Here is a 24,170-nt window from a genome sequence, read left to right as displayed (position 1 = left end):
AGGTATGGAGAGAATAACCATAACGAGCGGCATTGTACTTTAATATAAACAAAATCTATCTTCAAAAATGTTCATGGTACCAATCAAATATCAAAGTGATTGTACACCTGTTGAAAGTCTCTGGCAAAAATGCAAATGAGTTGGGCAAGGAGAGGATAGAAAGCTGGTTTCTACACCCACCCTTAGAGAGGTAACCACGGAAAAGATGAAAATGTGGGGCCAGGAAGAGCAAGATAAAGTATGTCTTCTGCACCATAGAGGAATCTGATTTTTCCTTTAAGATATGGAGGCAAACCATTTACTGGATTTTCCTGTCTGGCAGAGCTTGGATATCCAAAAAATTTCAGATGAATCCTATTCTCAGTGTTTAAAAGAACTCAAGTTTCAATCCCCAAACACTTGAGTACATAAACTCAAAAACTGAGTATCCTTATTGCAAAATGGTTTCTGAATTTGTCCACAATGCACTCAAATCTTTCTGAGTGTAATATATTCATAAGTCAAGTTTCTTAGAAATAAAGTTTTCTGAAAGGATGTTACATGGCTCCTTAAATGTAAACCTGTCTCCCCAGTCTATGTCTCAAAGCGAAAAACAATAGTAAAATGTAGCTGGATAAAATTATCAGCCCTGTATAGTATTAGACTCCAAAACTGGGAAAGACTTTGATGTTCACAAATTCAATCCGGATGGCATTGTTTTGACTTTCCTATTACAAATCCATATTTCAAGACTGTGATCTGTTATTCAAGTGCAGAACTGAAGCTCCCTGAGGACAGGAACTGAAACTTGATTCATTTTAAGTTCCCTCTAACACCTGTATTTTATAGCGTATAAACTCCCTGTATATCTTTATATATAAAAATAAATACATCTTTAATGTAGTAGGTACTAAAAATATCCACCGAATGAAACAGAAATTTGAAAGAAAGGACAATAATGATGATGCTGGGAGGTAGCAAGGAGGAGTCAAGGGTGTGGATGTCACTCTGGAGTTGCTGCTTAATGAAGCATGACGCAGTCAGACTCCTCTGTTTTCACCCTGCTTCTCCCACTGTTCTTTCTGGAGATTCTTTGCTATTTCTTCTCTGTCTACTTCTAAAAGTCAGCAACGCCCCAAGTTTTACTCCTAAATCGTCTTCTCATGCCTTCTTTCTCTCTCTAGGCTGACCATATTCACTTTTGTGATGTTAACTAAGCATACGAACATGTCAACCCAAGATGGAATCTCAAGTTCTGTGCCATGTTGTCCATTACCTGCTAGATGTCTCCATACAACTCCATTCATTAAACAAATGTATAGAGTGTTTACCATGCCAAGATCTGTGCTATGTGCTATGACTACCACAAAAAATAAGACACATCTCTCCTGTGCTTTGGGCCCCGTAGGCTACTGGAGGAGGCAGAAACACTATGATTAGGGCTACTTATTAGAGGGACCCAGAGGAGCTGCAACAAACCCAGCCCTGGGAGTCAGTGATGTCTTGATAAAGCAAGCAGTACCGAAAGTAAGCCTTCAAGCCTGACAAAGAGGATAACAACACCTGAGGACAAAGCGAAAGGGCATTCCATGCCAAGAGCACAGGCTGAGCAAAAGTGAAACAGCAAAGAGCAGCTTGGCTCATGCAGCAAAGAAAGCATAGCAGTGCATGGTTGCTGCAGCTTACTGTAAATGCAGGGATTGGAGCAAGATGAGGCTGGAAAAGGAGGCAAAGCCAAGAGTACAGAGGGTGTTTGAGGTAGAGCTTGTTAAAGAGCTTTGACTTTATCAACAGTGTAGGTGACGAATATGTGTATAAATTATGGAAAATGGGAGTGAAATAATCACATCTTCCTTTTAGAAAGTGTATGTACTCACAGGGTGGAAGACAGATTGCAAGTGAAAGAAAAGCTTGGAAAGTAGGCCAGGAAGGAGCTGCCCTGGGTTACATGTTCATTTCTTTCTTCTTTGGCACACACCTGATAGCCGTGAAGACCACTAAAATGAGCCTATTGTCTCTACTGGGACCCAGTTTTTTCTGTCTCAGACACACATGGCCTTAAATATAAATATAGTTCATTTTTGTGTAATTGTTGAATAGTTTCCACTTTCCAGAGACTCCAACCTTGGGCATATAGCTACAGGATGAATAATAAATAGCATTATACAAATGGGATAACATTTCTTGCCAATGTTTAACATAGTTTGCTTTTTTTACACATTTGATCCTAAATGAGCAGACAGGCATGCATTTTGGCAAAATCTCTGTGTATTGGCACTCCAATATAGCAAGTCTGAATCTATATAAATAACAGTAAAATAAACTTCATATACTCACTGTGAGTGTTGGGCAGTCAGAGACATTCAGCTCTTGCAAATTTCTACAGAGGCCTAAATCAAACAAGTTAAACATTACTAAACAACATAGTACAAATGTTTAAACTTAAAATTTTTCCATCCTACATTCAATGCGATGTATTCATTAGAAAACAAACAAAAATCTTGGCATGTAACTTGTTCTAAGTATATGGTTCCTTTTCCCAGAAAACTGATTCCTTCTGGCTTTAAAATTAAAATATATACACATGTTTATTATTGCTTGAGGATTACAGAAGGAAGGGGAAAAAAGAAAAGTACTACTCTGGGAAAAACAGTATATACTTAGAGCTTTGAAGAAAACCAAACTGCTTATTTTGTGGCATGGCTTTTTGCTCATTTTGGGGATTTTGTTTTCTTTTATTATTTTATTGTAAAATTTTTCAAACACAGAAAAGTGGAAAGACTTGAAGATTTGTACAATGAATATACATACCCATTACCAAGATTCTATTTCTATTGCACGATATTTGCATTATCACTTCTTCACCTACATATCCATCTTTCTGTCTATCTTTCAATCCATCTTATTTTTATGCATTTTGAAGGAAGCTATAGGCATAAGGACACATCCCCCTCCTACCTCAGCATGCATATTGTAAATAATTCAGCATGCATAATAATTAATAAAATGTTTAGGATTTGTTTAGATTAGATCTACATACAATTTATAATGAATTGCAGAGAAATGGAGGACCAGAAAGGCCAAGTGTCTGATTTGCTCTAGGACCAGGGGCAACTGTACAGCTTACGGTGTCACAGGGAAGAGGACACATGTCCACAAAGAGCTGGGTAGCAAAGTGTTCTACAATCAGCACTCTGGGGCTAGACCGACAGAAAGTACAACTCCAAATCTGAGACAGAAAACAAGCATCTAGGGGAGAGGACACAAAACAGTAAAGGAGAGGAACACTTGAGGCAAAGAGGGGAAAGTCATTCTAGGTGGAGACCCCCATCGAGCAGGAAAACTCCAAACATCCTGGCATCCACACTGCTACAATGAATAGAAAACACATCTGCTGCTCATAACCACTTAGCCCCACAATAATAACAACAGAAATGTTATTAATTATAAATCGATTTTGAACATTTCTTCCTTTGCCAAGAATGGACTGTGTCCTAAGTAATAAATGCAAACCAAAACCACTTTCAGAATTTAAAAGTGAAAACAATTCTTTAAAATGTACAGATCTTGGAAGTCATCAGTAATACTCGTTAAGGAAGAAAATAGATTCCCCAAACAATGCAATAACTAAATTTATGATATTAATATTTTTAGAGAATACTTACCTGAGAGTAAGTCATGCATTTAACAAATACTTATCAAGAACCTGTTACATGGGGGCACCTGGGTGGCTCAGTCAGTTAAGTGACTGACTTGGGCTCAGGTCATGATCTCATGGTTTGTGGGTTCAAGTCCCGCTTGGGCTCTGTGCTGACAACTCAGAGTCTGGAACCTACTTTGGATTCTGTGTCTCCCTCTCTCCGTGCACCTTCCCCTCCCCCACTCACACTCTGTCTCTCCCTCTCTCTCAAAAATATAATAAAACATTTTAAAAAATTAAGAAAAAACAAAGAACCTGTTATATGCCAGAAACTCTACAGGTGCTACAAGTACAGCAAGTGAACAAAACAGACAAAGGTCCCTGCCTTTAGGGAGTTCACATCCTCACTGGGGGAGGCTGACAGTAAACACAAGAAGTAAAATATCTACTTTGACAGGTGGTGATTAGTGCTGTGGAGAAAAATAAAACAAAAAAAAGAACATAGAGAGTGGCTAGCAAGTGGGAAGAGATGCCACTTGACACAGAGTGGTCATAGAAGGCTTTGCTCAGGTGACATTTGAACCAAGATGTGCAAGACTTGCCAAGGACAGTGCTGTTTACTTTGAGCATTTCTGTATCTCACATTCAATATGGTTGGTGATTGGGAGACAGTACAGGAAAGAAAAAACAAGCTCAGGAGAACAGCTGTTGGGGACCTACTTTTTTTTTGCCCATCTCAAGGCTGTTGGAAGTATCCCTTTCATTTCTTGAATCTGATGTGCTGATATATTACGTGTTTCAGTTTTCATAACGCTAAGCCCTGAACAGTAGAGTACTACTCCTGGACCAGGTACTGTGAAGTGTCTTACGTGCATGAGCCCGTTTCATTCTCCTAGCAATACGACGAGGTATCCTCAGCCCCATTTTTTTTAAGTTTACTTATTTGAGATAGAGAGTGTGAGCAGGGGAGGGGCAGAGAGAGAATCCCAAGCAGGCTCCACACCGTCAGCAGTGAAAAGCTCGATGTGGGGCTCGAACTCACGAACCATGAGATCATGACCTGAGCCAAAATCAACAGAGGTGTAACTGACTGAACCACCCAGGCACCCTACATCAGCCCTATTTTACAGATTCTGAAGTTGAGGTTAAATAACTAGCCTGACGTCATATAGTTAAGCAAGCAGGAGAGTCTTCATTGAAACTCAGGGGCCAAACCCTTGGCCACTAAACCAGACAAGTGGGAGGGTGCACTCACCACTGTTCAGGATGTTCCTTTATTAATTGCAATGTCTTTGCTTAAGAGAAAAACAAAAAACTTATTGTGGTGATCATTTCACAATATCTACAAATATTGAGTCATTATGTCACACACCTGAAACAAATATAATGTTATATGTCATTTATACCGCAATAAAAATATATATATAAAGAAAATGAATGTTTTTTAAAAAGCTGCTACTATCTGTTAATAACACAATGTTCACAGTGGTCTTCAGAGATGTTTTTCTCTTGCAACCTAGGGACTGCATCGAACCTCAGCTGGGTCTCATCGTTCCGAATTGTATTAGTTAAGATTACCCAAGCTTGCATTTCAAAGGAATACTTTCATCGTTCCCTCTGTCACCCCAAGTAATTGGGGCCAGCTGGATGTCAGGATGCGCGTGGTTACGGTGGTAATTCTGCTCTTCTTTTGTAAAGCCGCGGAGCTCCGCAAGGCCAGCCCCGGGGGCTCGAGAAGCCGAATGAATCATGGCCGGGCGGGTGGGAGCAGGAGAGGCTCCAACCCCGTCAAACGCTACGCGCCAGGCCTCCCCTGCGAAGTGTACACGTATCTTCACGAGAAGTACTTAGATTGTCAAGAAAGAAAACTAGTGTACGTGCTGCCTGACTGGCCTCAGGATTTGCTGCATATGCTGTTAGCAAGGAACAAGATCCGCATACTGAAGAACAAGATGTTCTCCAAGTTTAAGAGGCTGAAAAGCCTGGATCTGCAGCAGAATGAGATCTCCAAAATTGAGAGTGAGGCTTTCTTTGGTTTAAATAAACTTACTACTCTCCTCCTGCAGCACAACCAAATCAAAGTCTTGACAGAGGAAGTGTTCATTTATACGCCTCTCCTGAGCTACCTGCGTCTCTATGACAACCCCTGGCACTGTACTTGTGAGATGGAAACGCTTATTTCAATGTTGCAGATTCCAAGAAACCGGAATTTGGGGAACTATGCCAAGTGCGAAAGGCCACAAGATCTGAAAAACAAAAAGCTGCGGCAGATAAAATCTGAACAGTTATGCAATGAAGAAGAAAGGGAACAATTAGACCCGAAACCCCAAGTGTCAGGGAGACCCCCAGTCATCAAGCCCGAGGTGGACTCGACTCTTTGCTACAATTACGTGTTTCCCATACAAACGCTGGACTGCAAACGGAAAGGTTTGTAAGTTTCTTAGTTTTTCATTGTCGTGGACGATTAAAAATGCTCTTTGAATCTTATCACCCTCCCTACACTCCACCGTGCCTTGGGATTTCTGGTGTCACTTCCACCAGAAATCTTTTCCCGGTGACAATGGAATTTACTGCAAGCTTTTCTAGGGTTCGGACTCAACACGGTTGGGGTTTTGGGGGACAGTAGAGGAGGGCAGGAGGTATGCTCAGGAAGAGCAGCCAGTTGGGCGCTACTCTTGTTTGCTAATAAAACCTGTGGCTGTCAAGAATCCCCTTTATCTTAAATCACAATGTGGTATAATTTAGGCAGACCAGTGGGTATAAAGACAAGTCCAAATGCTGTCTATATAATGTGACTTAAAGCGAAAACATAGTGTGCGTCTGTGGGGAAATTACCTCCAGGAAAATCATGTGTGGAAGGGAACAGGTGAGAACACTGTGAGAGGGAGGCTATGTGGGATGTAATGGCGCGTCTGTACTTCTCAGAATTTGGCCTCAAGGATTTTTGTTTGTTTTGACAGCGAGAAAGAGAGAATCCCAAGCAGGCTCCATACTCAGTGCAGAGCCCAATGTGGGGCTCGATTCCATGACCCTGGGATCATAACCTGAGCCATAATCAAGGAGTCAGATACTCAACTGACTGAGCCACCCAAGCACCCCTGGTCTCAATGCTTGCTAAATGCTTGCTAACATCCTATATCTTCATTGTTCCCAAGTTCCCCAAAATAAAACCTAAAAGTATTGAAAGAACTAAGCTGAAAATATTTAATCCAAGAAGTATGAAGCTAAGAAAAGCTTTCCAGAATATTACCTACTTCCTGAAAAATCACTGCTGAGTTTTACATCCCACACAGTTTTGGTGTGGTGCTGCATGGGGCACATACAGGATTAATTCATGAAATAAGAAAGTGGGAAACTTTAGTAATGCTCTTGACAGGTTAGTGAAGACATTCTCAAAGTGTGGTCTGGGAACTGCTAGTCTACCCAAGGATAACCAGCCACAGGACAGTGTCTGTTTCATTTCTGGCATGGATTAATGACTTATTCGCAAAATTCAATTAAAGCTAGATGTCACAGGATCAGGGTCACATTAAAGCAGGATGTCATTCCTTCCACTTATTTTAGGAGGTTTTGCTTTGTTTTGTTTCTTTAAGAACAGAAAGAGAAGGTTAAAAGCAACATAGAGACTCTGACTCCTTTCCAGGGAACCAGAAGCAGGAATGTGTTGACACTGAAGAGGCAGGCAACCTGAACCAGGAGAAAATTTGTTCATTTATCAGCCAAGAAGTGCACAAGCCTTGCCTCTCTGTCCCAGACTCCATAAGTGGCACCTGGTGAGAGCAAAGCACAGCCATGTGACATGGAAAGTTTTGCTTACTACAACACCCTGTGAGACGTGTATAATTTGGTGCCATAGTAGAACAATTACAGTGTCATGACCAGGGAGATGCCATGCCAGGATCCTCTGAATTGGAGAGCAACTGTTCATTAATTGAAAACCTGTTCTCCAGGCACTCCACACACATGTTCTGCATAGCTTCCAGTAAGGTAGCACTATCCCCATTTACAGCTGGGAAAAATGAAGCTTAGCGAGGTTCAGTGACTTGGTTGAGGTCTCACAGGTAAGCAGCAAAGCCACGGTTTGAAGGTTGGTCTGCCTGATCATGCCATCTTCTTTGGTCACATTCAAGCAAACAGCTGCCTCACCAATGGAAAGATTAAAGAATTCTAGAAAAGTCAGTATATGCAGTTTCTCTGCAGCCAGATTGGGTGAAATTTCCCTGACCTTGTTACAGTGACTACTTAGTGTTTCATGCTGAAGAACATGTCTTATTAGCAATGCCTTTGTGATGCTTAGATTAAAAACTTAAATTACAGGGGTGCCTGGGTGGCTCAGTTGGTAGAGCGTCTGACTTCGGCTCAGGCCATGATCTCACGGTTTGTGAGTTCGATCCCCGGGTCAGGCTCTGTGCTGACCGCATGGAGCCTGCTTGGGTTTCTCTGTCTCTCTCTCTCTCTCTCTCTCTCTCTCTCTCTCTCTCTTTAATAAGCATTAAAAAAAAATAGACCCGGGGCTCCTAGATGGCTCAGTCAGTTAAGCTTCTGACTTCAGCTCAGGTTATGATCTCACGATTCATAAGTTTGATCCCTGTGTCAGGCTCTGTGCTGAGAGTTTGGAGCCTGGAGCCTGCTTCGGATTCTGTGTCTCCCTCTTTCTGCCCCTCCCCTGCTCATGCTCTGTCTCTGTCTCTCTCTCAAAACTAAAAAAGCATTAAAATTTTTTTTAAAAACTTAAATTACATATTTAAAAAACTAACATAAAGCTACTAATCCTAGACTTGGGTTAGAAAAATTACTTGATAAAGCTGAGGCTCTCCCCTCAAGCTAAAGATAATTTGCACTTGTTTGCATCAGGTGATAAAGTTAGGTTTGCACAGTTAAGTTCATTGATTATCTGAGAAAAATGCCATCAACACAAAATCAAAGACTTCTACAGCTAGATTGCACTGTAATTTAAGAATAGATAACGTGTTAGGAAATATCTGCCATTTTTACTGCTTTACTGCTCTTGGGCCATTCAACCCCCCCCCCACAATGAGCCTATTTCTGCCTTTGTCTTTTTTCCCATGATATTTTTGTCTCATTTTCTTTTGGCAAACATCAACTTATAAAAACAGAAGTATTTTCTGTTTTCTTTCCTCAACTTATTGTTGTCTAAACACGACCTTCCAGATATGCCCCATAAACTCATACCCCTTGTGTTAAAGTACACCTATTTACTGGAAACAATACACACTATATATATAATGATACTGACCCATACATGAAAGGACAATTCAAGTTCCTCCAAACGTTAATGACTACACAAAGGAGAACATATGCCATTTATATTACAAAATGAAGGGCAATTACATCATTACAATGATGTAATATCATACATATAAATTGCCTTCACTATTATTGATATAAATTTATGAATCAGTTGATAGTTTATTTTTTGTAAAACCCATGGTCTTGTCTCTGACACCCCCTGTACTCTCAGGTACTGCCTGGAACAGGGCTATGTGCTTTAGACTGATGATAATAACTGTGCTGCCTTCTTTGCTCTTGCAAAGGCAGTAATTTAAGCAACCTTTAAAAATAAAAATACATAGAATTAAAAATCATGGCTAGAATTCAAGTATGACAATCTGTATTTAATCTGTAATTTTCCTTATTCCATTCTATAAATAGATAACAAATGTCAAATACTAAGAATGTTCAGCAATTCATCTCTAGCTCCCTGCCAAAGAGTAGTAATACTTTTGCTTATGCTCTACGTGTTAGATACTATGTAGAATCTAAAGAAGCCCAAAACATGCTGTCCAAGGTGGAACCAGCAGTGGTGTTAGTGAATAAAAGCTGTCTGCTAAAGGCTCTGTGTGCCTAAGACATAGCGGTTTACATGCATTATGTAACTTACTATTCAGCCTTCAAAGAGCACTATTACTACCCTCACAAAGGAGGAACCTGAGGTGTAGAGAAGGTAAGTTGCCCTTCTAAGGTCCCACAGGCAGTCCCAAGCCATTGACCACCATGCAATGTCATCTCTTCCTTCATGATTCCAGGTACATCAACCAAGAAAAATGTATAAAAGCTTTCTGGGTGCTTTCTCCCAGTACTGATTCTCCTTTTTTTTTTAATTTTTAAAAAATGTTTATTTTTGAGAGAGAGAGACAGAGTGAGAGCGGGGGAGGGGCAGAGAGAGAGGGAGACAGAATCTGAAGCAGGCTTCAGGCTCTGAGCTGTCAGCACAGAGCCCGACGTGGGGCTCAAACCCACACACCGTGAGATCATGACCTGAGCCGAAGTCAGACACTCAAGCAACTGAGCCACCCAGGCACCCCTACTGATTCTCCTCTTAGGCTCTGTATGATATACCATGTACATGAGCACACACAGAAAACCCAAATACAGATTACCCTAACTCAGAAGTTGTGCCTTTCCCAGCTGACAGATGATGAGTCAGATGGTGTGCATAGGGCACCTAATATGTGCCAGTTTGACCACACAGACCTCAAAAATCACTAATTTTGCTTTAAACGTTGGACAGCACGAAAAAGAAATAATAGCTTTATTCACTGGGGGACAGGCACTTTGCCAACAAAATGTAGTCTTCCAAAGGGAATAAATGTGAAATTAGTTGAAAGGCATGTTTATGCCACATTGAGGTAAATGTATTTGCCAAAAAAGACATGAAAGAATTGAAAACTGCATTTTTAGCTTTATGTTTACCAGAATCATTTACAATTTCTAAGGATTCATTTTACTTCTGAGATTTGGACTGGGGGGAATTATGCAGGTAAGGTACTCTCAGCTGCCTTTGAAGTTAATTTCATCGCTAGTTTAATAATGATTAACAATTTTTTATTTGCAAAATCAGGGTTATTTATGCCTCTTTGCCTACTACCACCGAGCCTTCAGAGTAGTTCTGATATTACTGACAACTAAGATATTGCAATCCCACTAAGGGGCGCCTGGGAGCATAGTCAGTTGGGTGACCAACTCTTGATTTCAGCTCAGGTCATGATCTCACAGTTCGTGGGTTTGAACTCCAAATCAGACTCCACACTGACAGTGTGGAGCCTGCTTGGGATTCTATCTCTCCCTCTCTCTCTCTGTCCCTCCCTAACTTGTGTGTGCTCTCTCTTTCTCTCTCTAATTAATTAATTAATTTAAAAAGATAGCCCACTAAATGGGAAATTACATGGAGAAATTTTCCCAGTTCACTCCTCAGACTCAGCAAATTTTGGTTGGGGAATGGTAAGGTTTGTCAAGGGTGACGATAGAGTAGATGAGGTATGTTTTGAGTGTTTACCAAGAATTTTAGGTAGCAGCAAATAACAATGTGGTGCCTGGTCTAGAAATAGGGACATTGACCAAATTTGACTTGTGGCTATAATCTTTATCATTTTACATTTTACATCATTTTACATCACTATTTGCAATTTTCATTCAAGTTTAAGATAAAAGAACTAAAGAATTGTTTTTACTCGTCAGTACAACAAATAAGATTTTTCCATGGTTTTTCTAAGCCATACTAGCAAAGGCTTTGGGTTGTATATCCTGGTTTACTTGTGGATCCTACTTTTACCCTATTTTTACTGCTGACAATGCCAAAGTTGGTTCTGCAATTCATAGTCCCTTTCCAGCATCCACAGGCCCTGTCATACTGCTTACACTGAGTTTCAGGGAGTTCTCATAAACTGTTTTTTCTACCCATTTATTTGTGGTTTACCCACTTCAGCTTGTCCCACAGTGGTTGCTTGGGAGGTCTCTGTCATCCACCCCATGTCCAACCCAACAGATGTGGATTCAGCAAGCAAATCCTGATAAACAGCCTGCTTTCCAAAACCTAGGAGATACTGCCTGTGGTGGCAATGAAGATCTACAGTTTTTAATGGCCTTATAGGACCTTAATGAGGACTTGAGCTTTTATTCATAGTAAGATGGGAACATCTGGTGGATTAGAAGCCATCTGGGGAATTGACATGGTCGTATTTATGTTTTGACTGTTTAACATGGGCTTAGGACACTTTGGGGATAATCCAGACAAGAGCTGATGTTGACTTAGACCAATGTGGTAGCAATGGAGGAACTGAGAAGAGGTAGGATCTTGGGTATTTTGAAATAAAACTCTATTCTGCTATTAAAATCTTGCTAAGAAGATGCCACAGCCATTTTCAATAATTATTCCAAACACTATAATGTCCACAAATTATTTCTTTGATTTTGTCCTCCGTTGTCTCCATGGTTTTTAATTATTGCTGGGATCTCCATTTACTTGTTTAAATGTAGGACCCCAGAGAGAATATAGCTCTTCACTTGGGGTCCTGATGATCCTAAAGGGAGGAATACCTCACTGTTGGAACATTATAAGTTCAAGACTTAAAATCTTTCACCTTTTGGGGCGCCTGGGTGGCGCAGTCGGTTAAGCGTCCGACTTCAGCCAGGTCACGATCTCGCGGTCCGTGAGTTCGAGCCCCGCGTCGGGCTCTGGGCTGATGGCTCAGAGCCTGGAGCCTGTTTCCGATTCTGTGTCTCCCTCTCTCTCTGCCCCTCCCCCGTTCATGCTCTGTCTCTCTCTGTCCCAAAAATAAATAAACGTTGAAAAAAAAATTTTTTAAATCTTTCACCTTTTAATTATATTGGCAGACATAATTCTAAGTCAAACAGAATAGTGCCTTACCAAAAGACAAAAACAAGATCACTCCATATTTTTTTATTTTTATTAAAAAAAATTTTCTTTTAACATTTATTTACTTTGGAAAGAAAGAGAGAGACAGAGGCATGAGCAGGAGAGGGGCAGAGAGAGGGAGACACAGAATCCGAAGCAGGCTCCAGGCTCTGAGCTGTCAGCACAGAGCCCAATGCAGGGCTCAAACTCAGACCACGAGATCATGACCTGAACTGAAGTCGGACACTTAATCGACTGAGCCACCCAGGTGCCCTGATCGCTCCATATTTTAAAAGGATTTTTATTACAAAAGTGCTCAGTATCCTGAAATCATCAAACTCAATTTTCATGAGCTCTTATTTACAATGTATTATCTGTGATGAACTACCCCAATACTTAGTGGCTTGATACAACACACATTCATTATCTCACAGTTTCTGTGGGTCAGGAAACCAGACATGGCTCAGCTGAGTCCTCTGCTTGCAGATCCTTCACAAGGCTGCAATCAGTGTGTTCACCAGGACTCACGTCTGTGGTCTCATCTGAAGACTCAACTGGGAAAGGCTCCTCTTCCAAGCTCATGTGGCCATTGGCAGAATTCAGTTCCTCAAGGGTTGATGGACTGAGGACCTGAGTTCTTTGCTGGCTATTTGCCAGAGGCTACATTCCTTGCCACGTGGGCCTCTCAAATATGACAGCTTACTTTATCAAAGTGAGCAGAAGAGAATCTGCTGGCAAAATAAAAGTCATAATCTCTTGTAACCGGATTGTGGAAGTGGCATCCACTGACATTTGCTGCATTCTATTTTTGGAAGCAAGTCATGGGTTCAGGCCATATTAAGGAGGTGTTTACACAAGGGCATACGTATTAGTAGAGAAGAACATGGAGTGCCTTTTCAGAAGCTGTCTGATACATATCATTTGTTTAGGATATATTAGGCATCGTCCTAAGCCTCCACCATGAAGCTTCTATGGTGGGGAGGGGACAAAAATGAAAACAATCAGTAAAATGTATACTACATCTGATGGTGATAACTTACCATTGAGGAAAAGCAGGGAGTATTTGTTACTGCTAAACTGAAAACAGGAGACATCATTTTAAATACAGAGCTAGGAAGGTCTCATGGCCACCCAGTGTATTGACTCCACCTCAGTTCCTCCCCCACTCCAACTTTACCCTGTGCCAGGCTTGAGGATTCAAAGGCAGATGGAACAGCATGAAAGAAACAGAAAAGTTCCAGGAGCAGAGTGGTTAGAAGCATATATTCTGAAGCTAGCATGTGTATTTAAATCCTAGGACTATAACTACAGGCAAATTGTGCCTCAGCTTCCTCATCTGTAAAATGAGAATAAACATACTTAGCCCATAGGGTTCTTGTCACTTAATACTTGTTAGAACATACAGAACACTCCCTGCACATAGATACCAAGATACTAAGATCCCATCGAGACGAGAAAGCAAATTTAACAGTAATAGGGATACTAAAGAAGGATTTACCAATTCCATTCCATTTAAGACCATGGATTTGGGGTTTTAAAGGGGAAAAAATAAACCTGAATCTTTATGAAAATAAATATACTATGGGCTAAGAAGTCATAAATACCAGAGTTTTGGGTTTTTTGGGTTTTTTTTTAGTATTTTGAAGAAACTATCAGCAATTCAATTATCCTGTTCCAAAAATATTATCATGGATAAATGGATACCACCTTTTATAAGCTTATTTTCTGTACCCAATTCAACAAATTTTATTCACAAAGCCTTTGGGTCACGCTATTTCTCAGTTATCAGTTAATCTGGACATTTTATTACTTCTAGTTTTCTTTTGTGGAAACAGGCTTGTGTCTCTTCACAGTTCTCACTTGCCCTACTTAAAATTAAATAAAACCTCCTTAGACTATTTTGCCAATGATTAAGAGGGCAAATATTACACTAAAATATAAAATAACACTATATTTTTTAGGAACTCCTGAGTGGCTCAGTCGATTAAGTGTCCGACTTTGGCTCAGGTCATGATCTCCTGGTTTATGGGTTCGAGCCCTGTGTCAGACTCTGCTGACAGCTCAAAACCTGGAACCTGCTTTGGATTCTGTCTCCCTCTTCCTCTGCCCCTCTTCTGCTCACATTCTGTCTCTCTCTCTCCCATCCCCCCAAAATAAATAAACATTAAAATAATTTTAAAAATAACACTATAGGGGCCCCTGGGTGGCTCAGTCGGTTAGGCGTCTGACTTCAGCCAGGTCACAATCTCGCGGTCCGTGAGTTCGAGCCCCGCGTCAGGCTCTGGGCTGATGGCTCAGAGCCTGGAGCCTGTTTCCGATTCTGTGTCTCCCTCTCTCTCTGCCCCTCCCCCGTTCATGCTCTGTCTCTCTCTGTCCCAAAAATAAATAAAACGTTGAAAAAAAAATTAAAAAAAAAATAACACTATATTTTTTAAAGCATAATTTAAAGAGAAATGTAAATAGAGACAAATTAGGTGAACCTTGATTTCCTATTAACCTGTGAAAGATAACCTGGACTCCTCTTCCAGAGGCTTTTTCTCTAGTAGTAGTAACAGTAATAGTGTTGTTGTTCCTGAGGTGTCTGGGAGTCTAGGAGTGCTGGAATATAAACTAAGTCACAAGGATTCAGGGAATACATGCTGAGGAAGAAGCAGGGGGCAGCAGGTCAGGACTACGCTTCCTCAAATTTTAGCATCCAGGGAAAGGAGCCATAAGATCAAGGTCAAAAGCTTTTTGTTAATTTTTTAAGGGTAGAGAGACCTGAGCACTTTTTGTTAGCAGAAAAAAACCGAAGTTGAGGAATGAAATGAAAACACAACCCAGGGGCAGCAGTTAATAGTGAAAATTCCTTCCTTAAGCAGATGGGAAAGGATTGGAAGGGACACACATAGAGTGGTTTGATTGATTTCACTTCCTTTTAGCTTTTTTTTTACCCCCTAAAGCTTCCCAGGTGCTTCTAATGGACAGCCAGGAGTGAGCCCCACCGCCATGTCTAGGACATTTCTCTGAACAGCTCAGCAAGGAGTGATATCCATTCCTCTAAGCCTGACGCACCTGGTCCAGGAGGCTTTGTTGGAGTTAGCACATTCTATGTCTCATTCATACCAATGTTCTTTAGCTTTAGATGATCCCTTTCCCCTTTATCTTTAAGAGTTGACCCTTCGGGGCGCCTGGGTGGCGCAGTCGGTTAAGCGTCCGACTTCAGCCAGGTCACGATCTCGCGGTCCGTGAGTTCGAGCCCCGCATCGGGCTCTGGGCTGATAGCTCGGAGCCTGGAGCCTGCGTCCGATTCTGTGTCTCCCTCTCTCTCTGCCCCTCCCCCGTTCATGCTCTGTCTCTCTCTGTCCCAAAAATAAATAAACGTTGAAAAAAAAATTAAAAAAAAAAAAAAAAAGAGTTGACCCTTCAACCACAGGTAGAACAGTAACTAAGAAGATGGCATGAGAGGAAACCTCGATAACCAGAATGTTATTAATTTTTCCAGAGCTGAAGAAAGTTCCAAACAACATCCCTCCAGACATTGTTAAACTTGATTTGTCATACAATAAAATCAACCAGCTTCGACCCAAGGAGTTTGAAGATGTTCATGAGCTAAAAAAATTAAACCTCAGCAGCAATGGCATTGAATTCATAGATCCTGGTAAGTTCCACAGAGTAGCCCTTTAAATGGGTGATGAGTATTCTCTGGGGTTTTTTTCCCCCTTTATGGCAACATGTATGGTAAGTACAATTTAGTTTTGAAAAACCTATATAATGAAAATTTTAAATTAAACATGATGCCTAAATCAGAATTTGTTTGGCACTCAGAGAAATATTTACCAAAATGTTGCTTTATGAAGGATATAATACTGTATATTACTAAGCAACAGTTATTCAGTTGGTCCAAATAAGTGTTTTGTAGAATGGATTTTAAAAATAAGAATATGTGGTCAATAATATGTTAAACATGTAGTGACTTTTAAAGGGAAATTCAGATTTGGCATTTTCTTTGCTATTCATGAAGTTCCAATTTGTTTAAAGTAAACTTGAAACAATCTGCTAAGTACCAAGCTCATAAATTCGTATAAAATGTGTTCAAGCCAGAGCCAGATGTATTTTATCTAATCCCAGATCCAGATTAATTTTCTTTTCCATCCCTCAAATCTCTTCTCCATTTGCTAATAATAAAGCCTCTGGCGAAAATGAGCATGTTAAGTAAACACACTGGATTTGGAAAGAACTGAGAATTACTGCAATATTGATCAGATTTGGAACATACATAACACACATTCCTTCATAGTGCTGCTTCAATATGAAAACTCCAGTCTATAAAAATGATTATTGATACTATTAATAATATAATGTTAATGTTATCAATGTTTTCAATTCAGTTGTTACTTCTGCTTTGCTTAATGATAATTTAATGCCATTAATAGAACAGTAGGATTTTAACATTGTAGAAGTACAAATTGAGAATGAATGTTCTGGAGCTGCAAAGGCATATTTTAGTATTTGTAACATCTTTTAAGATATTGAGAAATCATAATTTAAGGGGTGTCTGGGTGACTCATTCGGTTGAGCATCCAACTCTTGATTTTGGCTCAGGTCATGATTCCAGGGTTGTGGGATCAAGCCCTGCATCAGGCTCTGCACTGAGCTTACAGACTGCTTGAGATTATTCTCTCTCCCTCTCTCTGTCTGTTCCCCGCTCACACTTGCATTCTCAAAAAAAAAAAATCATAATTTAAAAATTTCCCAAAGGAACAGCATTATGCTACACTTATACCTTAGCCTGTATAGACTTGGGGGTGTCTTTAAATCAAGAGGTCAAAAGCCATTTTCATTTCACAGTGAATAAGAATACAACAGAGACATCCTTCTCCCAAATGAAGTGATCATCATCTTAGTGTGGAGGTCAGTGACTGATAGCCAGTCTCCACAAAGCCAGGCCACAGGGTGAAGAATCTGGAGATGGAGACCCTCTCTTGCTGCAAGAGAACCAAAGAATTGCAAGACAAGCATGCCTTGTCACAGGTCCCTGGGCTTTCACGTATCCAGAGTATCAGTGCAATCGAGTTTTAGAGTTATCTCTAAAAGAGACTAAAATGTTTGTTATTCTAATGGCCTAAGTTAAATTTATTAAAGTAGTGAGTAATGGTCCAACAATATTTTAATTTTAATGGAACCAGTGTATAAAGAAAACTAGAGTAAAATGAAAAAACAGTGTAGAGATAGATAATAATGCAACGTGGGTTTGTTTACTTCGAGTGATATTTTCCCCTCATCAACTATGAAGTTCCCATAATTGCAAGGATTCCTTTACCATCCTTGAGATCTCCTGAAGCCTCCTGAACTTGTTTACCCAATGTGTTTTCCTTGCTGACTCACAAGGTGAACTCTTGTTACCAGCAATAGTATTCTTATTTTCTCCTTTGTTCAATTCAGTCCCAGGAAGTTATTTTCTACATTAACAAATATGTGTTGAGCACCTGCCAAATGCCAGCCGCTTTCTTGGTATGTCTTCTGGAACAACAACAAAAAAATCTCCACACTTCAATAAGTCAAAATAGCCTAAAGAAGTTTCTAAAATAAAAGACCTTCTATATTTCAGGACCTATGAGATGAAACAGTGTCAAAGTAAACTCTGTTAACTACTTATGTTAGCAGGTATACAAATGCAATGAGATTTACTGGGGTCTTTTAATGTTTATTTATTTTGAGAGGGAGCAAGCAGGGGAAAGGCAGAAAGAGAGAGAGGGAGGGAGATAACCCCAAGAAGCTTCCACACTCAAAGCCGATATCAAGAGTTGGGCACTTTACCAACTGAGCCACCTGGTGATTTACTGGTTTTAAAAGGCATGAAATAACACTCTCATAAAATGCCAGACTTTATTGCAAAAGAGAGAAAGAAGACACCCTATTAAGGATTTATCTCCTTTGAGAAACAAACGAAAACCAGCTTTCCCAAATGCCTGAATACATATGGTTTAAGTAAAAACTATAGCACTTTTTTTTTTTTTTTTCCATTTTTGGGACAGAGAGAGACAGAGCATGAACGGGGGAGGGGCAGAGAGAGAGGGAGACACAGAATCGGAAACAGGCTCCAGGCTCCGAGCCATCAGCCCAGAGCCTGACGCGGGGCTCGAACTCACGGACCGCGAGATCGTGACCTGGCTGAAGTCGGACGCTTAACCGACTGCGCCACCCAGGCGCCCCACTATAGCACTTTTAAAATAAAATCTAGGAATGTTTTCACATGCTTTCAGTCTGAAGGGCTGACTTGTTTCAAGGAAAGTAAATTGTGAGATCACTGACTTACGGAGTGTTGGCAAATAGGGGGGAAAATGCAGTGTCTTCAAAGCTGTCATTATACTGGCTGACGTTTTGCTCCTCCCCAGCCCCCTGCCCTCTCCTAACACTCCCACCCGGGCCATTGCTTTTGCACCAAAGTAGAAAGAATTCTTTTTAGGGGAAATTATGCATTTTGTCTGAGAACAAATGATATGAAAATGGTTCATGATATTGGTATTAGAGCACATTTTCCAAATCCAAAATATGGACATTATATACCCTAAGTATTTTAAAACAATATTAAGGGGTTCTGGGTGGCTCAGTTGGGTTAGGCATCCAACTCTTGATTTCAGCTCAGATCATGATCTCTTGGCTATGAGATGGAGCCCCATGTTGGGCTCTGTGCTGGGCATGGAGCCTACTTAAGACTTTCTTTCTCTGTCTCTCTTCCTCCTTCCCTCCCTCCCTCAAAAATAAATAAATAAATAGACAAACAAAAAACCATAATGAGAAAATGTTTGAAATAGCAGCAAAATGTTTGAAATCAAAGTTGACCAGTGAATTCTAGGGTTAGTCCACGTCAACTAAAATCTATGTTTAGATTTCCTTTTTACTCCTGGAGGGGGAAAAAGAGTTTGGTTGTCTTATTTCGTGTTACATATTTGATATTTGCTAATTACCCACCCTCTAGCAGAATTAAATACATATGGATTCAGAACTGATAGCTACCACAGCTTGCCAAAACACAACCAGATGTTTTCAAAATGTTGATAAAAATTGTTTAGTTTTGGACTCTACAGGAATATCGTTCCCTCCCCCTAAAAAGGGAAAAGCTGCTTCCTAGGCATTTTCAGAGTTTGCTGTTGTCCCAGGGAACTGTCAGATCATCACCATACACATTTTTTCATTTTTTATGCACTTATGTCTTACATTTGAAATATTTTCCTAATTCATGCCTTTTTTGTGTGGCATCTTTCCAGTGAGTATTTAAAAAATGCACATGAGCCCAGAAACCATTTTTAGAAAGCTAACATAAAAGTGATTTTTCAAATAAAATATTGTAGTCAATTAAATCAAGGGAAAAGCTTTGAGCAAAAACATACTCCGGAATTTTGCATTGAGACACGTTACCGTTAGGAAAATATAATTAAGACCAAAATCCTCCAACACGGAAATTCTCTCCACAAAGGTAGTTGAGGAAAAAAGAAAACATTTATTATTGAATAAGCATTAAACCAAGATGTGACACACATCACAGGCAATCTTCTAAGCGATTGCAAAGCTGAAAACGCAATACTTACATGTTTTCAGGATAAGTAACTCGTCCTCAAGTGAGAGGGCTTGACAGCATTCTTTGTCATACATGGGGCATCTTCACTCTATCTGGTAATTGAGGTGGCCAGTTATGTTAGCTAATTGGCTTTACCCAGAGGAAAACAAATTCCATCTTCGTGACTAAGGAGCAAGGCCCCTACCCTCCCTCAGAAACTGGGAGATAAGGGTACTGGCTCCCCTGACGTTTACATTTCAAAGAGATGGCTCTCAGGTCCTTGAGGAAGACATTCTTGGCTCATAAAGTTGACAGAATCCCTGGTTAGGCTTCTAAAGGATATGTATACATTTCAAAGAGAGGATAAAGTACTTAAAATCACAAGTTTTCTAAAGTAAAACTGAGAAAAAGGAGAGGAGGGAACTTTTTTTTTTCAACAAGGAGAATTAGGTCTCTCATTTTTGTGTATATGTCCTTATAATACGCCATACAGTTGCATGTAACCCAGCTACTCATTGCGTTAATAACTACTTTCTGTTTCTAGCTGCTTTTTTAGGACTCACACATTTAGAAGAGTTAGATTTATCAAACAACAGTCTACAAAACTTTGACTATGGCGTATTAGAAGACTTGTATTTTTTGAAACTCTTGTGGCTCAGAGATAACCCTTGGAGATGTGACTACAATATCCACTACCTCTACTACTGGTTAAAGCACCACTACAACGTCCACTATAACGGCCTGGAATGCAAGATGCCTGAAGAATACAAAGGGTGGTTTGTGGGAAAATATGTTCGCAGTTACTTTGAAGAATGCCCCAAAGACAAATTACCAGCCTACCCTGAGACATTTGATCAGGATCCGGAAGATGATGAATGGGAGAAGATTCATAGGGATCACACAGCCAAGAAGCAAAGTGTAAGAATCACTATAGTGGGATAACTTAGGAATTGTTTTGGTTGCAACTGGTTTTGAATTTGCTATACCGGTGTCAGAAAACCATATGTTTACATTTTGATTAACTGTGTTGCCTATTTATGCAGGGTTATCCAGTTACAGGAAGGTTCCCTTAATTATTATTTTTATTGTGAGAAATTCTAGCAACCAAGGGAATACTTCCATCCCACTTGCCTGCCTGTTTGCAGACCGGCCTTTGGTGACGGTTCCACACTGGTAAACTGCGGGAGTTGGGTCCTAATGATGGCATTGGAATTTCATAACATCCTGTATATATGTTTTTACTGCCTTTTGAAAATAAAATTTTAAAAAACTTGGTCCATTTTTATATGCCTTGTGAGAGCTGCTTGTACACACCTAAAGATGATCAAAGTGAAAATATATGAGCGCTTAGGAATAATAAAATATCATTCTCTCCCCTCTGCCCCCTCCCACTTTTTTTTCCAGCAAGTCAGCTTATACATAGAATAAAATTCCATTTCTGATTCCTGTGCATTCCAAAATGTGATCCTGGCAAACCCAAATTTTCAAGTGCTCTTCACTGATTCGTGCAAAAAACAAAACAAAAAACTGTCAAGCTAGACCTGAAGGAGAATTGTCACAAACAATAAATAAGAGAATCTGAGATTATATTGGAGACTGGTCAGAAGATGGGACTCAGAAGAAGTTGTAGATGGTGTGAATCATAAGCAACGAAGAGGTATAAACACTAGTGAATGTGGAAATAGTGCTGATTTTTGAAAGAATTCAGACTGGGGAGCCACCTGCCAGTGGAAAATGCCTGAGCCCTTCCTGCTAAGCTAATATGTCAAGCATAAACAAAGGATGAAATTAGAAATCAGGGTCAGGATTTGGGATGAGGTAGAAGCAAACAGGAGGCAGTGATATCAATAGCAACTGAGTAAGGAGGCAGTGTCCAGGAGAAACCCCATGATATGGGTTTGCAGGTTAGAAATCACTCACCCAGAGAAGCAGATCAGCACAAAAAGAGGAAATGCCTGGAGACAAACCCCATCAGCTTGTGTTTTGATAGTTAGCTCTACTATTACAAAAATAAAATGAAAAGAAATATATACATATCCTTTACAATACCACTTTTTTCGGGATACCTGGCTGGCCCAGTCAGTTGAGCAACTCTTAATCTCAGCTCAGGTCGTGATCTCACAGTTCATGGGTTCGAGCCCACGGTGGGCTCTGCACTGACAGTGCAGAGCCTGCTTGGGATTCGGTCTCTGTCCCTGACCCTGACCCACTCTTTCTCTCTCTCTCTCTCTCTCAAAATAAATAAACTTAAAAAAAAATTTTAAACAACTTTTTCCTTTTTATAGACATTTCCCTTTCACTCTGAGTTGAATACATTTTCATTCTTCTATCAAGGTATTCCTACAAAGTTTAGCAACTGGTCTCATTTGATCCTTGCACAAAGCATAGAAGATAGTATATGACAAATAGTTTCTTTCATATACAAATAGTTTCTTAAGCACCTACTAGATGCCATACACTGTGCTAAAAGCTTCACATATTCTATTTCTAATTCTCAACAAGATCCCTCTGAGGGAGGTAATACTATCTGTCTTTTCTAGATGAGGAATCCAAAGCTTGGAGTTTAGGTAGCTTGGATAACGTCACAGAGCTGGCGGGTGACAGAGCCAGCATTCAGGTCCATCTTAGCCCTGGCTGCTGGGCAGGTGTGCAGAGCACTCTCACAGTCACTGTTGGCCACGGCTGCCTCACATCAGAACTTGCAGAATCAGACCCCAGAAGAGGAATAGGTACCAGGAAAGTTAAGCCTTTTTGTCCAGAAACACCCGCAAGGGCAGCTGGCAGGAGAGAGTCTTTGGCCCAAGTCATTTAGTACATATCAGAAACCAAGAGAATGGGATGCTGAAAGAATTGCTGGAGCTAGTGGTTCAGGGAAGGACCCTAGATTATGAGGTTCTAACCACTCTGCCCATTTTACCAGTGGTTGGAATTAGGGGGAGAGACTTATGCATACTTGGGTCTCAATGCAAATCTTCACCTTACTGTTCAATCTGTTACCAGAGTGTGAACGTTCATGAACACTTAGAATAGTAAGGACACAAGACCTGAAACAGCCAAGATGTGACGGTGGAAAAAGCCTGAGTGGGACCTCAGTAGGAGACCAAGTCACGTGGTAGGGACACAAGGGTTCTGGGAGGAAAAAAAAAGAGATTAAATCCGATTCAGACAAAGGGCCCAAGTTACTCTCTGGTTCAATTTTTGGAGGCTAGTTGGTGATTTGATTTTTATCGACAGTGTCACCCTCCAGGTCTAATTGGAAATAAAGCACTAGCAATGCATAGAAATTGATCCAGACCATCCAAAAGTAAGTTAGAGTTGTTAGTATCTCCCAGGACTGAAATTGAAGTACATTTTTGAAAGCTTAGGATTTGCCCCTTCTCTGTATCAGAGTTTATACTTTTCAGGGAAGTATAGTTGATCAATGATGGAATGAACAATTAGGTACATCCCCTTCTGCCAATTTCTTGATAGTTTAATAACTTGCCTTTGAAACTGCCTTCTGTTCAATAGATGATGAGGGTCAGGAGATTTAAAAAAATAAGTATATTTTGTGGCAGTCAAAAATATAATAATCCTGAGAACTACATATTTGAACATACATGTTTAAATGTCACTTGGCTATTTATCCAAATGTTACTTGAGTATTTGGATAAATACTCAAGTTTTGTTTTGTTTTGTTTTAACTTTCCTGCTAATCCTGAAATTCCCTAATTTTTCTGAAGTAAGTAAGATTCACTTCAAGCTGAGGTCTCTTGAGTCCTAAGTCTGAGTCAGCTCAGACCTACTGCCTGGTTATTTGGGAAAGATACTTAACATTAACCAGTTCAGAGTTTTCATTTACTAATCATTCATCCTCTGGAGCTTTATGCCCTATATCAACTAACATCTGTTTCTGAAAAATCTGTTTCTCCTGCTCTGGCAAATAGAAGCAATTCAGTACTAAGAATCTACTTGCCTAAATTCTATGAGACATCGAGGCTCCTTTCTTCAGGAGGTGTGGGGTATTGGTGTGTACAGGAAGATGTAATATGTGACTAACAAATCCGTATCAATGCTAGAATGAATAACAACAACACGAACGTGGCAGGCAGACTGGAAAATTACTTCATAATCCTGTTCAAAAAAATGTCAATATTGTATCTCACAAATTCTAGAAGCATAAATATGCAACTCCAAGGGTATCCACAAGTCAAAGCTTCTTCCGGACTGCTCTAATCTTGCAGTCATTGAGTGAGTGTAGAAAAATTAGGGATGGCTCCTCATCCCTAATATATCTGTTTTACTCCAGCACAACAACACAACTGCTGAACTTAAAAATCACTTGTGGGGGCGCCTGGGTGGCTCAGTTGGTTAAG

At 40.2% G+C, this 24,170-nt stretch overlaps 2 protein-coding genes across 2 annotated transcripts in view; one reads left to right on the top strand and one right to left on the bottom strand.

Annotated features, from left to right (window-relative positions):
* LRRC17 (leucine rich repeat containing 17) overlaps nucleotides 1-21,092 on the top strand; it is a 33,115-nt gene extending 12,023 nt beyond the window's left edge. The window contains exons 2-4 of the mRNA XM_030307807.2: nucleotides 5,140-6,046; nucleotides 15,760-15,915; nucleotides 20,360-21,092. Of these exons, the coding sequence (XP_030163667.1) occupies nucleotides 5,275-6,046; nucleotides 15,760-15,915; nucleotides 20,360-20,757 (1,326 nt within the window). The 5' untranslated portion in view covers nucleotides 5,140-5,274 and the 3' untranslated portion in view covers nucleotides 20,758-21,092. The remainder of the gene's footprint in view (nucleotides 1-5,139; nucleotides 6,047-15,759; nucleotides 15,916-20,359) is intronic.
* Nucleotides 1-24,170, bottom strand: part of FBXL13 (F-box and leucine rich repeat protein 13) — a 212,635-nt gene that overhangs the window by 92,220 nt on the left and 96,245 nt on the right. The window contains exon 10 of the mRNA XM_030307806.1: nucleotides 2,317-2,369. Coding sequence (XP_030163666.1) covers nucleotides 2,317-2,369 — 53 coding nt within the window. The remainder of the gene's footprint in view (nucleotides 1-2,316; nucleotides 2,370-24,170) is intronic.

This window comes from Lynx canadensis, chromosome A2 (assembly GCF_007474595.2).
Source record: "Lynx canadensis isolate LIC74 chromosome A2, mLynCan4.pri.v2, whole genome shotgun sequence".
Taxonomy (NCBI): Eukaryota; Metazoa; Chordata; class Mammalia; order Carnivora; family Felidae; genus Lynx; species Lynx canadensis.
Note: the sequence above shows the minus strand (reverse complement) of the source record. Positions and strands in the feature narration are given on the sequence as shown.